This window comes from Tenrec ecaudatus, chromosome 4, assembly GCF_050624435.1.
Source record: "Tenrec ecaudatus isolate mTenEca1 chromosome 4, mTenEca1.hap1, whole genome shotgun sequence".
NCBI classification, from domain to species: domain Eukaryota; kingdom Metazoa; phylum Chordata; class Mammalia; order Afrosoricida; family Tenrecidae; genus Tenrec; species Tenrec ecaudatus.
Genome location: NC_134533.1, coordinates 156,974,086 through 156,987,647, shown reverse-complemented (window position 1 = coordinate 156,987,647; position 13,562 = coordinate 156,974,086). Strand labels below are relative to the sequence as shown.

The following is a 13,562-nucleotide window of genomic DNA, read 5'->3' as shown; positions in this document are numbered from 1 at the left end:
ATAGGCAGGATAAACAATCCAGAGGAGAAAGCAATGGGACAGTGGGTTGGGGGGAGGGTTATGGGAGAGGGAAGGCAGGGGGACGGGAATAGGTGTTAACAAATTCAGGGACAAGAGAACAACAAGTGATCTAAAATCCATGAAGAGGAGGGCATAGGAGGCCCGGCAGGGTTTAATCAAGGTCAGTGTAACTGAGAGGAATTACTGAAGCCCGAATGAAGACCGAACATGATAGTGGAACCAGAGGAAAGTAAAAGGAAATAGAGGATAGAACTAGGAGGCAAAGGAAATTTCTAAAAGTCTAAATACAGGGATGTACATATGTAAATATATTTATATATAATGATAGGGAAATTAACTATGTACATTTATTTATAGGTTTAGTATTAAGGTAGCAGACAGACATTGGGCCTCTACTCAAGTACTCCCTCAATGCAAGAACACTTTGTTCTAATAACCTGGCATTCCATGATGCTCACCTTCCCGACATGATTGCAAAAGACAAATGGGTGCATAAGCAAATGTGGTGAAGAAAGCTGATGGTGCCAGGCTATCAAAAGATATAGCATCTTGGGTGTTAAAGGCTTGAGGATAGACAAGCAGCCATCTAGCTCAGAAGCAACAAAGCCCACATAGTAGAAGCACTCCAGCCTATGTGATAATGAGGTGTTGATGGGATCAGGTATCAGGCATCAAAGACCCAGAACAAAAGATCATATCAATGTGAATGAGGGGGAGTGCGGAGTGGAGACCCAAAGCCCATCTGTAGAGAACTGGACATCCCCTTCAGAAGGGTCACAAGGAAAAGATGAGCCAGTCATGGGGCAGTATATCACCGATGAAACATAGAACTTTCCTCTAGTTCTTCAATGCTTCCTTCCCCCGACTATCATGACCCAAATTCTGCCTTACAAATCCGGCTAGACCATAGCATGTACACAGCTATGGATAAGAGCTGGAAGCGGGGAATCCAGGACAGAGAAACCCCTCAGAACCAATAATGAAAGTAGCAATACCAGGCAAGTGAGTGGGAGGTGGGGGGTGGAAGGGGGAATCAATCACAATGATCTACATATAACCCCCTCCCTGGGGACAGACAACAGAAAAGTGGGTGAAGGGAGATATCAGTCAGTGTAAGACATGAAAAAATAATAATAATTTATAAATTATCAAGGGCCTGTGAGGGAGGGAGATTGGGGGACGGAGGGGGAAAGAGCAGCCGATACCAAGGGCTGAAGTAGAAAGAAAATGTTTTGAGAATGATGATGGCAACATATGTACAAATGTGCTTGACACAATGGATATAAGCATGGATTGTGATAAGAGCTGTACGAGCCCCCCCCCCGCCCCCTGCCGCCCAAAAAAAGCAACATTCCAATGGAAGAGAGAGCCAGATGGGAGGTGGCACACACAATAGCCCAAGAGGACACAGCCCTGGGAGAACATGCTATGCAGTTAACAACGTCACCCACACACATGGGATTTGACAAGGGAGAGCAATGTGTGTGCATCACAAATACTACCTAAAACTCGACTAGTCCGGGTAGACTAGCGAAACAAATCCTGGGAGACTGCTATTTTTTTTTTAAGAAAAAGCTTTAAACAATGAAACTAAAAACCTTCCTCTAGTTCCTGAACGCTTCCTCCCCTCCCAATCTTCATGACCCCAATTCTACCTTGCCTTGCGGACCTGGTTATACCCGAGGAAGTACAGCGGTGCAGTGGGGATCAGGAGGCACAGGGAATCTAGGACAGATGAACCCCTCAACACCAGCGGTGGGACTAATGACACCAGGAGGGAAGGGGGTGTAGAAAGGGAGAACTGATATCGGAGATCTATGTGTAACCTCCTCTCTGGGAGATGGGCAATGGGGAGGCGGGTGAGGGGAGATGCCGGGGAGTGTAAGATAAGATATAATAATTATTTATAAACTATCAAGGGACCAGGGGTGGGATCGGGGAGGGAGGGGGACGGAGGAAAAAAAGGGAAACTGAGCTGATTCCAGGAACCCAAGTGGAAGGTGAATTATGAGAATGACGAGTGCAACGAATGTATAAGGGTGCTTTGCTCAACTGATGTATGTACAGACTGTGATAAGAGCCTTATGAGCCCCAATAAAAAGATTTTTAAAAAAGAAAAAGCTTTATATACAAGACCAATTAAATATTGAGAAAACATTCCAGCTTAGTCCAGATCAAGTCCATAAGTCCAATATTAGCTCATGTCTGATACCAATCTATAGATTCCTCTTCAAACTCACAAAACACATGCAATGACGCTGACTACAGGAAGATCACATGCCAGTGGGTAGAAATTCTTGTGGTTCCAGTGGCGGTAGAAGCATCTCAGGGGCTCTCCATGTGGTTCCTTCAGCTTCAGGGCTCTAGCGTAACTCCATGTGTCTTGTCAGCAAGCAGGTCTTGAAGGGAGTGAGCGTGTATCCCACCTTCAGCGAGCTATTTATCTCCTAAGCACCTCCAAATGAGGTCATCACGCCGCGACCTGATTGACAGGCTAAACTCCACTCCTTCACTCTTAAGTCTCAAATTGACAACAGATTGTGTAACTACCACAGTACCATTAACTTGGTGGCCTTTAAAGCAACTGAAATATCTGGATTCATCATTTTGGAAGAAAAGTCTGAACTGAGGGTGCCAGGAGGGCCCTGCTCACCGTGTGGGCTCTTAGAGAGGGTCTTTCTGGTCTCTCGCAGCATCTGGCAGCCTACCAGCCCCCACTCTCCAACCCCACCCCCGTGTCCCTGGGCTTGCAGATGTATCACTCCCGTCTCTGCCTCTGTCTTCACAGGGCACTTCCATCAGGGTGTGCCTGTCTCTTCTCCTCTTTTCATAAAGGCGCCAGTAACATTGGCAGTGCCTACTACACAGCCTCCTGTCACCTGGTTACAGCTGCAAAGACCTACCTCCGAAGAAGCTTGCATTCACAGGTGATCAGGACTCCAGCATATCTTTCTGGAGACACAGCTCAGTCTATACCATCACAAGAGCAAAAATATTAGTGCCACATATGACCGACCAAGAACGGATTCCCTTCGTATTTAAGAGCTGCTACATAATCTATTAGAAATCCATGGTCCCTGATGAAAGGGGCTTAAGTGGAGAGCAAATGCCTTGAGAATGATTGGGGCAGGGAATGTATGGATGTGCTTTATACAGTTGATGTATGTATATGTATGGATTGTGATAAGAGTTGTATGAGTCCCTAATAAAATGTAAAAAAAAAGAAAAGAGGAGAAAAAAATGATTAGAGCAAAGACTGTACAGATGTGCTTTATACAATTGATGTATGTATATGTATGAACTGTGATAAGAATTGTATGAGCCCCAATAAATTGTTAAAAAAAAAAAAAGAAATCCATGGTCCCACGGAAAAATGAACAAACAGGACTTCCACAGACAGTTCTCGGGGAAGGAAATAACTTCCTGTGCTCCAGTACATTATTATTTATAAAATTTTGTGATTTGATTTTTTTTTTTTAAAGATTCAGATACACTCTTCCAAGATGTGCTTTTCTTCCTTGGTACCAGAATCCTGCCTGGTTTTCTTCCTGAAACATGGTCACCCTGAATAAAGACTACAATTCCCAGTCTCCTTTGCAGCTAGGAACTCAAATAAGTTCTTGACAGTGAACCATAAGGAGAAAGGTCCAGTGGCACCACTAAGCAGCCCATAAGAGAGAGGTAGAGGTGGGGGGTGGGGGCACGGAGCATGCTCAGTCCCCTTCCTTTCTCCTCCCTATGACAGAGCCTATCTTGGACTGAGCACAAAGAGCAGAGATGTGGCCAGGCTTGTTGAGGCTACAGGTACTAATCCTGATTGCCTGTGACACCTTGTGCCGTCCCCGCCCAGCTTCTCCTAGTGCCTTGTTTAAGATAAGGTCATTTTTTTCCTATGCAGCCAAATTTAGTTCTAAATTGTAGATTAGCTCATCGTCAGAGAGGCTGCAAAAGGGACAGCTATTTTGGTGAACAAGCGGCCATCTAGCTCAGAAGCAAAAAAGCCACATGGAAGAAGCACACCAGCCAGTGCGATCATGAGGTGCCAAAGGGACCAGGTATAAGGCATCATGCAAAAAAAAAGTAATATATGTATATATATATGTGTATATATATGTATATATATGTGTATATGTATATGTGTGTATATGTATATGTATATATATATACCATATTGAATGAAGGGGGAAGTGCAGAGTGGAGACCCAAGGCCCAGTTGTTGACCACTGGAGATCCCCCCATAGGGTGGGTTTAGGAGAGGAGATGGGTTAATTAGGGTGCGAGGTAGTACCGATGAAGAACACAGTTTTCCCCCAGATCCTGGATGCTTCCTCCCCCCAACTACCATCATCCGAATTCTACCATGCAGGACTGGATAGGGCAGAGGTTGTACAGTGGTGTATATGGGGGCTGGAGGCACAGGGAATCCAGGGTGGATGATACCTTCAGGACCACGGGTGTGAGGGGCGATGCTGGGAGAGTGGAGGGTGAGTGGGTTGGAAAGGGAGAACTGATTACAAGAATCCACATGTGACCTCCTCCCTGGGAGAGGGACGGCAGAGAAGGGTGGGGGGGAGGGAGACTCCGGATAGGGCAAGATATGACAAAATAACAATGTATAAATTACCAAGTGCACATGAGGGAGGGGGGAGAGGAGAGGGAGGGGGAAAAAAAGAGGACCTGATGCAGAGGGCTTAAGTGGAGAGCAAATGCTTTGAGAATGATTGGGGCAGGGAATGTGCGGATGTGCTTTATACAATTGATGTATGCATATGTATGGATTGTGATAAGAGTTGTATGAGCCCCTAATAAAATGTTTTTTATAAAAAGGGGGACAGCTATTTTTCCAGCTTCTTTTGAAGCGAGGGTTTGCGGTGTGCCCCAGGTCTGGCCACTAAGGAATACAAGAAGGTCTGCAGGGACATGAGTCTTCCTGCATGATCACGAACTCGTCGGTGCCATCGGTTGATGCTGACTCACAGAGCAGGGTAGAGCTGCCCTGTCCCTGTGGGTTCTGAGGCTGTCAGTCTTTAGAGGAGCAGAATGCCTCAGCCTCATCTTTCTCCCTTGGTAGTTTTGAACCGCTGACCTTTGAGTTAGGATTCCAATGCATAGCCCACGACTCCACCAGCAAACAAATAATGAGCGGGGTGGTGCGCTGAGTGGACCTCCGTCACCACTCTGGCAACCCACCCTTTGCTCGACCCCTTTGTTTGCGGCGCATGAAAACATCTTGCCTACCATGGTGGCAGCCGTCATAAAAACACAGCACAAGTTGATGAACAGCAGGCCAGCTAAGGATGGCTGTGCAAAAGGGCAGGCGGAGCCTGGATTCCTCAGACCATCAGTCCCAGAGCATCCCCAAGACCTCTCCCTGTGGCCACGCATCCCACGCACACCGTCCCGCAGAGTCTATGTTACCTGCAGCTAAATAGCCTCAGACACCCACAGGGGGCCCAGTACTGACACAGAATGCGGGAGAGGTAATCTTCATAAAACCTGGAAGTAGCCTATTACTGTAAGCCCTTGGAAGAGATGACTGGGTTCTAAGGGGCTCTTATCCATGAGAGTTAGGCTGAGAACAATGGAGTTAATAAGAAATAAGATTAGGGGACTCAGCGATGCCCTTGGGGACCCTGGATTCTCCCCCTCTCTGGGCTCCGCCATTCTTGGAATGGGCTTCATTCTCAGGCAGAGAAGAACACAGGGGTCCATTTGCCGAAGGCACATCCAGACACAGAAAGGTCTACCAAGCCCGGAATCTGTCACTCCCCTTCCTCTCAACACAGCCTTCTGATCTGAAGTCCCATCCTGAAAACTGGCCCCATGCCACCCCATTGGTCTTCCTACCCTCTTCCTCACACCTGCCAGGCCGACTTCTGCGCAGGCGCGCTGTGCTTGCTGCTCCAGTTCCCACCGCTCCTCCCAAACAACACCTTCTCAGGAAGACTTACCCAGATCACAGGATTAAAGTGCACAGCTTCCCAAATTTATTAGTCCTTATTTCCAGAAAAATAATTACTCGGTGCCCCTGGCAATGATAAACAAACAAAATGCTTGCACAGCAGGAGGCCCTTCTAACAGACCCAAATAACTCCCCAGGATCAAGCTGCGCTGATTTCAGGGCTAGGATGTTCCCCTAGGCAGGGGCCCTGGTGGTGAAGTTGTTATGTGCTGGGCTGTGATCCCCATGGTCAGCAGTTCGGAACCACCAGCAGCTCTTGGGGAGGAAGACTGGGCTTCCTACTCCTGTAAGCAGTTACAGCCTTGGAAACCACAGGCGGCCGCCATGAGTCAGCATTGAATTACAAAGGCAGTGGGTTTGGTTTTGGGGTTTGAGGATGTTTCCCTAGCTCGCACCCATGTCAACACAAGCGAGACGCGAGACATGAAGAAAAGCAAAGCAATGAACGCGCTCTAAAAGGTGCTTGGTCAATTTCATATTCTGGTTAAAAGGCTGGAAGGAAATTCTGCATCTCACCTCAAATTCCAGAAATGAATTCGAAGCTAATCAAATGACTTCCAAGATCTTCAAAAGCATTTTTTCTTTCCACCTGCGGTCGAAAGAAATACATTTCTGCTCTTCCTGTCGCTACAGGAAGTGTCAGGCAAAATAGATCACTAATCACTTGACCCAGAAAACCCCACAAATCCATGCAAATCAAGAGGGCCGAATCTCCGGGTCCACTTTTAGAACCCCGTGAGACTCCCCAGACCATCAAGGACATGCATGTCCAGAAAGCCGCCAAGTATTTGAAAGATGTCACTTTGCAGAAGCCTGTGTGCCCTTCTGCCATTACAGTGGTGGAGTTGGTAGGTGTAACCAGGCCCACGGCCGGTGGCCTAAAAAGAGTGCTGAATTTTTGCTGCACATGCTTAAAAAGGCAGCCATGCTGAACTGAAGGGTTTCGATGTGGATTCTCTGGTCACTGAGCACATCCAGGTGAACAAAGCCCCCAAGATGCGCCGCTGGACTTAGAGAACTCATGGTCGGGTCACCCCACCCAGGAGCTCCCCCGCACACTGAAATGAGCCTGACTGAAAAGGAACAAGTTATTCCTAAACCAGAAGGGGAGGTGGCACGGAAGAAAAATTCTCCCAGAGGAAGCTGAATAAGCAAAGAATTGTGGCTGGGGAGTAAATTAAGCTTAAAATAAACGCTAAAACAGGAAAAAAAGAAAATACATTTCCTAGGCCCTTCTCCAACATGACTGCCATTGAAACAATGGGTTTTCCTAATGACTCTCAAAACTTTTAAATACTGTTCCAGGGAAAGGTACAATAAGCTTCTTGTAAAAATAAACCCAAGATTGGCAAAATGGTTAAAATATATATTTTTTAATAAAAACTTTTGCCCATAATCCAAGATAAAGGGTAGGTATCTGCTTTTGCAGCCCAGCTCCCCGACCCCCTAAGAGTTAGGGTCTTGGAAACCCACGTGGCAATTCAACCCTGTGCTCTGCGTCTGCTTCCATCCATTCTATCAGCTGTGAGATGGATTGGGGGTTGAGATTGGTCCAGCAGGCCCCAGAGAAACGTTTCGGAAATACGTTTGAAAACACTGGTTAAGTACTAAATCCTCTCCACTTTTCTATCTCTTTCTTGCTTAAATGTTCAGCAGAGCTGCAAGCTCCATCCAATGTAGGCAGGCCCTACTTACTCCCTGGCTTTGCCCAGTGCCTGCCCACCGCGTTCCCACAGGTGTGCTGGGCAAAGATGTTTGATTGTTCAACTTCATTTCCCCAGGTCCTAATAGAGCAGGTGTTCCCGAAATACCTGCAGACAGCACCGCATCTGAGAACGGGGAGGAGGACTATCCTTGTGCGTGGGTGACACCCCATCACCCCCAGACGTCCCCCAGAATCTACTTTGCCAGAATCGCTGTGTCCGGCCCTAGCCAGTTACCACGTAAGGACCAGGCCTTCTCAGTCCGGCAGTGGGACTGGGATCAGCAGGCGGGGAGCGGTGTGGATCCCTGAATAAAATGAAGTGGGATGGAGGCACAGATGCTGTCTGTGGCTTCGAAACAGCCTCTCTCTCTCTCTCTCTCTCTCTCTCTCTCTCTCTCTCTCTCTCTCTCTCTCTCTCACTCTCTCGACCGGCCTCTACCCTCAGCCTATCCATCGGTTGTCCCTTCAGGATTATCAATGACCTTCTTGTTACCAAGTCCAATGGGGTCTCCTAGACCTTCTCTAACTCTCCCTGCTCGGGGCGCTCCCCCCAGCTCCCGCTCTCCTCCAGCCACTGCCACCCCTGCCCCTGGCTCGGCCCGCCCTTCTCCCCCAGGTAGGGCCCCAAGACTGGGAGCACGGAAGCCAGCTCGCTCAGACACCCCTCGGGTTGGGAAATCGTCGGCACCACGGAGGAGCAGGGTCCGAGCCCCGGGGCTGGACCGGGGTCGCGGCGCGGGTGGCGCCGGGCGGGTCGTGCGCTCTCGGGGGAGGCTGGCCCCTGGGGGTCCCAGGCTCGGAGGCGCCGTGGCGTCGGGGCGCGGCGCGGAGGGGCGGGGGCTGCGGGCAGCGCGGAGAGGGCGGGGGCGGCCGCGGGGGGTGGGGGGCAGGAGGGCGGGTCGGGCGCTAGCCGGCCGCCCCGGGGGCGGAGGGGAGGGGCCGAGCGGCTGTATTTCCGCGCGCGCCGGCCCGCGGGTTCCATCGCAGCGCCCGCCGCCCGCGTCCATGCAGTGCCGCCGGCCACTGCCGCCTGCGCCCCGGCCCGGGGGCCCGCGCCCCGCCGCCCCGCTGCTGCTGCTGCTGCCGCTGCTGCTGCTCCCGCGGGCGACCGCGGTCCCCGCGGGCCGGGGGGACCCCGCGGCTGCCCCGCGCTGGTTTCTCCCGCAGGCGGCGCGCGCGGCGCTGCACTTCTTCAACTTCCGCGCCGGCTCGCCCAGCACGCTGCAAGAGCTGGCCGCCGTGCTCGAGGGCCGCGCGTGGGTGAGTGCCCCGGCGCCCGCCACCCAGCGCCCCCGGGGGACCCGCCGCGGCCCGGGGCCACGGCTGCTAGACAGTTCCCGGGGCAGCCACCCGACAGTCCTCCTACCAGGACGGACGGACGGCAGGTGGGGGGGAAACTGGTCGGAAGGCATCCACGGTTGGTTGCCGTGCAGCGCACCCACAACTCCTGCAGAAATCCCTAGGGAGATATTTTAAAAAACGGGTAGTACGCTGGGCCCTTCCTAATTGCAGACCTCGGCGCGAGAGCTGCAGGTTAAGGTGCTCGCGGTGGCACATCCGCCTGGACAAGAGTCTGACTATCCTGGCGCCTGTTTTAATCCATGGGAACCAGCGAACAGGCGCAGTTTTCCGTTAGAAGCGAATGGGAATTGGCGGTAGGTTGTGCTCCTTTCTAGGAATTGGCTGTAGGTTACGCTTTGGGGTCAATGGCAAGGCATTCGTTTCTGCCGCAAAGACTAAAAGCCAAACTCGCAGCCTTCCAGTCGATTCCGACTCATAGCAACCCTCCAGGACAGGGTCGAACTGCCCAATAGGGTTTCTGAGACTGACTCTTAACAGGCATAAAAAGCCTGGGGTCTTTCTCCGGAGGCGTGGCTGGTGGTTTCCAACCTGCCACCTTGCCCTTAGAAACCCAACTGGTAACCCAGGAGACCAACAGAGCCCGTATTTGCACGGGTATTTCATCAAATACAGGGGGATGAAAACTACCGAATATCGTGAAATCTAACCCCGAAACAAGGTTGCGCCTTCTAGTACTCCCCCAGTGCTCCCCCAAACCCACAGACCCAGCCTCAAAGACTTTGGGATTAAATGTAGCCTTGGTTGGGATTGAAGGTGTGGCAAGTGGGTGTTTCCATTAGGCTTTTCCTAGGCCTGGTGTTAGACACCAAGGGTGAGAAGACCCCAGTCCTAGCCTTGACCCTTCAAAGACAGAATCCTGCGAGTATCTTGCTATACTAAATGAATTATGAAATCAAATGGCAACCTAGTATTATCACCACTGTATATATGTTTAAATATTAATATCTATATTATATAGAGCTACTTTTAAATGGTTCCTTTTTTACTAGACACATACAGAAGTTAGAGAGCAGAGCTGAAAACTTTCCATCAGGGAGTTGAGAGCCGGGAAGATGGGACCGTGTGTGTGTATGTGTAGATTTACCCGTGTGTGTGTGTGTGTGTGTGAGTGTGTGTGTGTGTGTGTGTGTGTGTGTGTAGATTTACCCGTGTGTGTGTGTGTGTGTGTGTGTGTGTGTGTGTGTGTGTGTGTGTGTGAAGATTTACCCCTGGTTGTCAATGGGAAAGTGAACCTCAAGCAAACCAGACTCCAGGGTTTTTCCTTTCGTCCCAGACCAAAAAGTGAAGGATAAAATACTTGGTTTTTTATTGATGTAAAATGAAATATGTAGCATCCTTCAAAAAATAAAGCGGCTCTCAAACCCGGAGAGCCAAGTCAGGTCACACTTTCTTCTTACCCAGGAGTTCAGTTGGAGTTCTCTTTGTGTGTCTCCGAGCTCCGAAGGAATGAGTGCTTGCCTTCTAGCCAAATGGGGGAGGTTAAGAGGCAGAAATTCACAGAAGAGAAAAACCACTTTAAATGTTGACCAAATCTAGGGCATTGACCCTTGGATAAGTTAGCTTGCTGTTTTCTGGGTTCTTCCCCACCCCCACCCCCTTTCTACAATTAGTTAGAATGTTTTAAAAATTGGAGGCCCGAGGAGGAGAGCTGTGACTTTTTCAGGGCCAGAGTCTCGAGAGGGTTTGATTTCTCCCAGGAATTCATGGAATTGTTTCCTGAGGATTCCTCTCCAACAGTGAGTGTCAAGGCAGCCTGGTGCAGGATGCCTGAAATTTATTACTGGTTTACCCGCGTGCTTGGGGGTGGTAAAGGCCAGGTGTAAGGAGCTGGGGCAATCCGGATCCCAGATCCTACTGGGTGGTGCACATGTTAGTCCACTCAGCTCCTCACCAACAGTCGGTGCTTTGTCAGAGATCCTTAGGAAGGAAGCCTATTGATCTGCTGCTAAAATAAATCCTCTCTAGAAAACCGATGGAGCCTAAGTCCACTTGGACGGACACATGTGTGGTCCATGGTCATTGGTGTGGGTGTGGGTGTGTTTCCTGCCAGACCACAAGGTATTGTAAGACGCAGTGCTATCAGCCCTTTCTTTGCTTCTAACAAGCCCCTTAAGGTAATAATATGCTCTGGTCGTTGCCCATTTACAATGGGAATAATAAATGTCCTACCAACCCTGCCAGGCCGCCCTAAGATCCACCCAAGATGACATGTGAAGCGTAAAAGTGTGAGTCGTCAGCTGTTTCCTGCACTGCGCTATGTAACAAGCTGATCCTGTGCTTGCAGGGTGGTGTGCAGACCTCCAGGCCTGTGGCATCATTCAGTTACGGGGTGGGCAGTCGCTGGGAGTTGGCAATAGGTCTGGGTGGAGTCTTTCAAGAAGGCCTCTGTGGTTTGGAGCGCTCACTGGGCTGCCTGCTGCAGCTTTTAGAGCAGGGAGTTAAGGGATTTCCACCACAAGATCAGCACCAGTGGAAACAAACGCAAACGTTGATCCCTGCCCTTGGTCTGCAGTCTTCCTCTTGTTGCCTGTGACTTGTTAGTGAGTGCTCAGTTAACTCATTCAGGGGCAGAAGCAGCAGAGAGGAGGGGTGAGGCTCGCAGGGACCTCCTCTATAAAATGAGAGCAGGGCTGTGCAAACTGAGGACCCACTAGTGGGTCAGGCAATCAAATAAGTGGGCTGCCGCTTTGTTTTTTACAATGAAATCGTTTGGATTACAATTTAGGGAGTTCATCGCAGAAGTAAGGGTTAAGTGTAGTTGCTCAAAATGTTTCCTTTGCATACGAATGCATTTCTTGCTGTAGGGTCAAGCTAAAACAATTTTTGATAGTGAACCCCAATGATTGTTTCCCCCACAATGATGATTCAAGCCTCTCTCAGCGTTGCAACGCCCTGGCCTGATTCCTTGGCGCGGCAGCAGGAGCGGCTCATTGTGGAAACACGGTTGCCCTCTAGTGGTGATGTGCGGTGATAGCGTGGTGGTGAGTGCGGTGGGTATGGAGAAGAAAATCAGCACTAGGCGCTGGCGTTGCTGTCTGCAACTTCAGGGGCAGCTCGCAAAACGAAAACGTGCGTCCCCTTCCTGACCACACCCGTGGCCATCTTTTTCCTGCCCTTCTACAACCAATGAAGCCTCGACCGTTCCATCGTCACGTGGCACAGCCTCAGGCTGAGCCTTGGGAGATCTGGCATGGTAGGAGTTCTACTTCCCAGGCTCCATCAGGCAGTCCTCAGGGTCACTCCGCACCCTGCGCTTGGAGTGGCCCTTATGCTGAGGTAAGGCCCCGCTTGCCCCTGGACCACCAGTGGAGGATGTGATGGGGGTCCCGCCTGCTGACAACTTCTGAGATCACAGAGTGCACGTCACGGGCACATCTACTGGCTGGAAAGGCAACCCACTGGGAAGCAGGTGTTGTTTCGGATTGTCCCTTAAGGCAGAAGCTCTGTAACTGGGCAGGACCAGTTGTTCAAACACTTACCTGAAGTTGGGACGTGTGCGTGTGTGAGTGTGTGGGGGTGGGGGGGAGGAGGACAAGTGGGGATACTCATAGCTTAATGAATTTCTATTTAAAGTCTAGAAATGTCCATTTATCATTTATATTCTGAAACAGAGCCAAGGCCATGAATTGGATTCCATTGTCTTTCTAGCAACAAACTCCACTCATAAAAGACCATCTGCGATTTTCCTCTTTCAGCGATATGAATGATCCTCCACTTTCTTTGTTCTTGTCCGATCCTGAGTTACTCACACCCAATCTCAACAGTAGAAGTTTTAGAGACTTGGCTTTTCAGTTCTTTCTAAAGCGTTTACCTTGGTTTTCGTGGGGATAACATTTTGCACCCACTTTCCCCCATGTACACACTATTTTACCATGTGATTAGACATTCAGTCCATCTGGGAGAAACTGGCTTGGTGAGCAGCCAGTGTTCCGGGGTGCAGTTCCGCAGTGGGGAACGCTGCATTGGGGAGCGCTGCAGATGCTCACATGGATCAGGTTGTGGCCCAGCACACCACTTGCCGAACATTTACGCCTACTGACATCATTTTGGGGGTCACCATTCAGCTGATGTTGCCATCAACTGGAAAGCCCCTTAATTTACATCAGGTTAATTCATCACTACTGTTCTTGGAGTCATCTGTCTTTATGTCCATCAGTGAGAAGTCGCTCAACACCGACAGTACAGTAGTAAGTACAGTAGTAAGTCATAGGGGAAAAAACTAGAGAATTTAAAAGACCACAATGACGATGGAGAAGGAAAGGTCTGTCTGGTATCCACCTTGTGTCCGACAGACTGAAACGCTGAGCCATCCTCCAAATCACTGCTAGATTAAAACCATGGTGACAGCCACTGTCTCGATCCATCTCACGGAGGGTCTTTTTCTCCGACCCTCTGTTTCATCACATAAGGTGCTCTTCTTCAAGGACTAGTCTCTGCAGACAGTATGACCAAAGTACGTGAGGCCAAGTCTCGCTGTTTCTAAGGAGCATGCAGGCTGTCGCCAGCATGGTG

At 50.0% G+C, this 13,562-nt stretch overlaps 1 protein-coding gene across 1 annotated transcript in view; it reads left to right on the top strand.

Moving 5' to 3' along the window:
* RARRES1 (retinoic acid receptor responder 1) overlaps positions 1-13,562 on the top strand; it is a 73,405-nt gene that overhangs the window by 29,798 nt on the left and 30,045 nt on the right. The window contains exon 2 of the mRNA XM_075547872.1: positions 8,305-8,948. Within this exon, the coding sequence (XP_075403987.1) occupies positions 8,305-8,948 (644 nt within the window). The remainder of the gene's footprint in view (positions 1-8,304; positions 8,949-13,562) is intronic.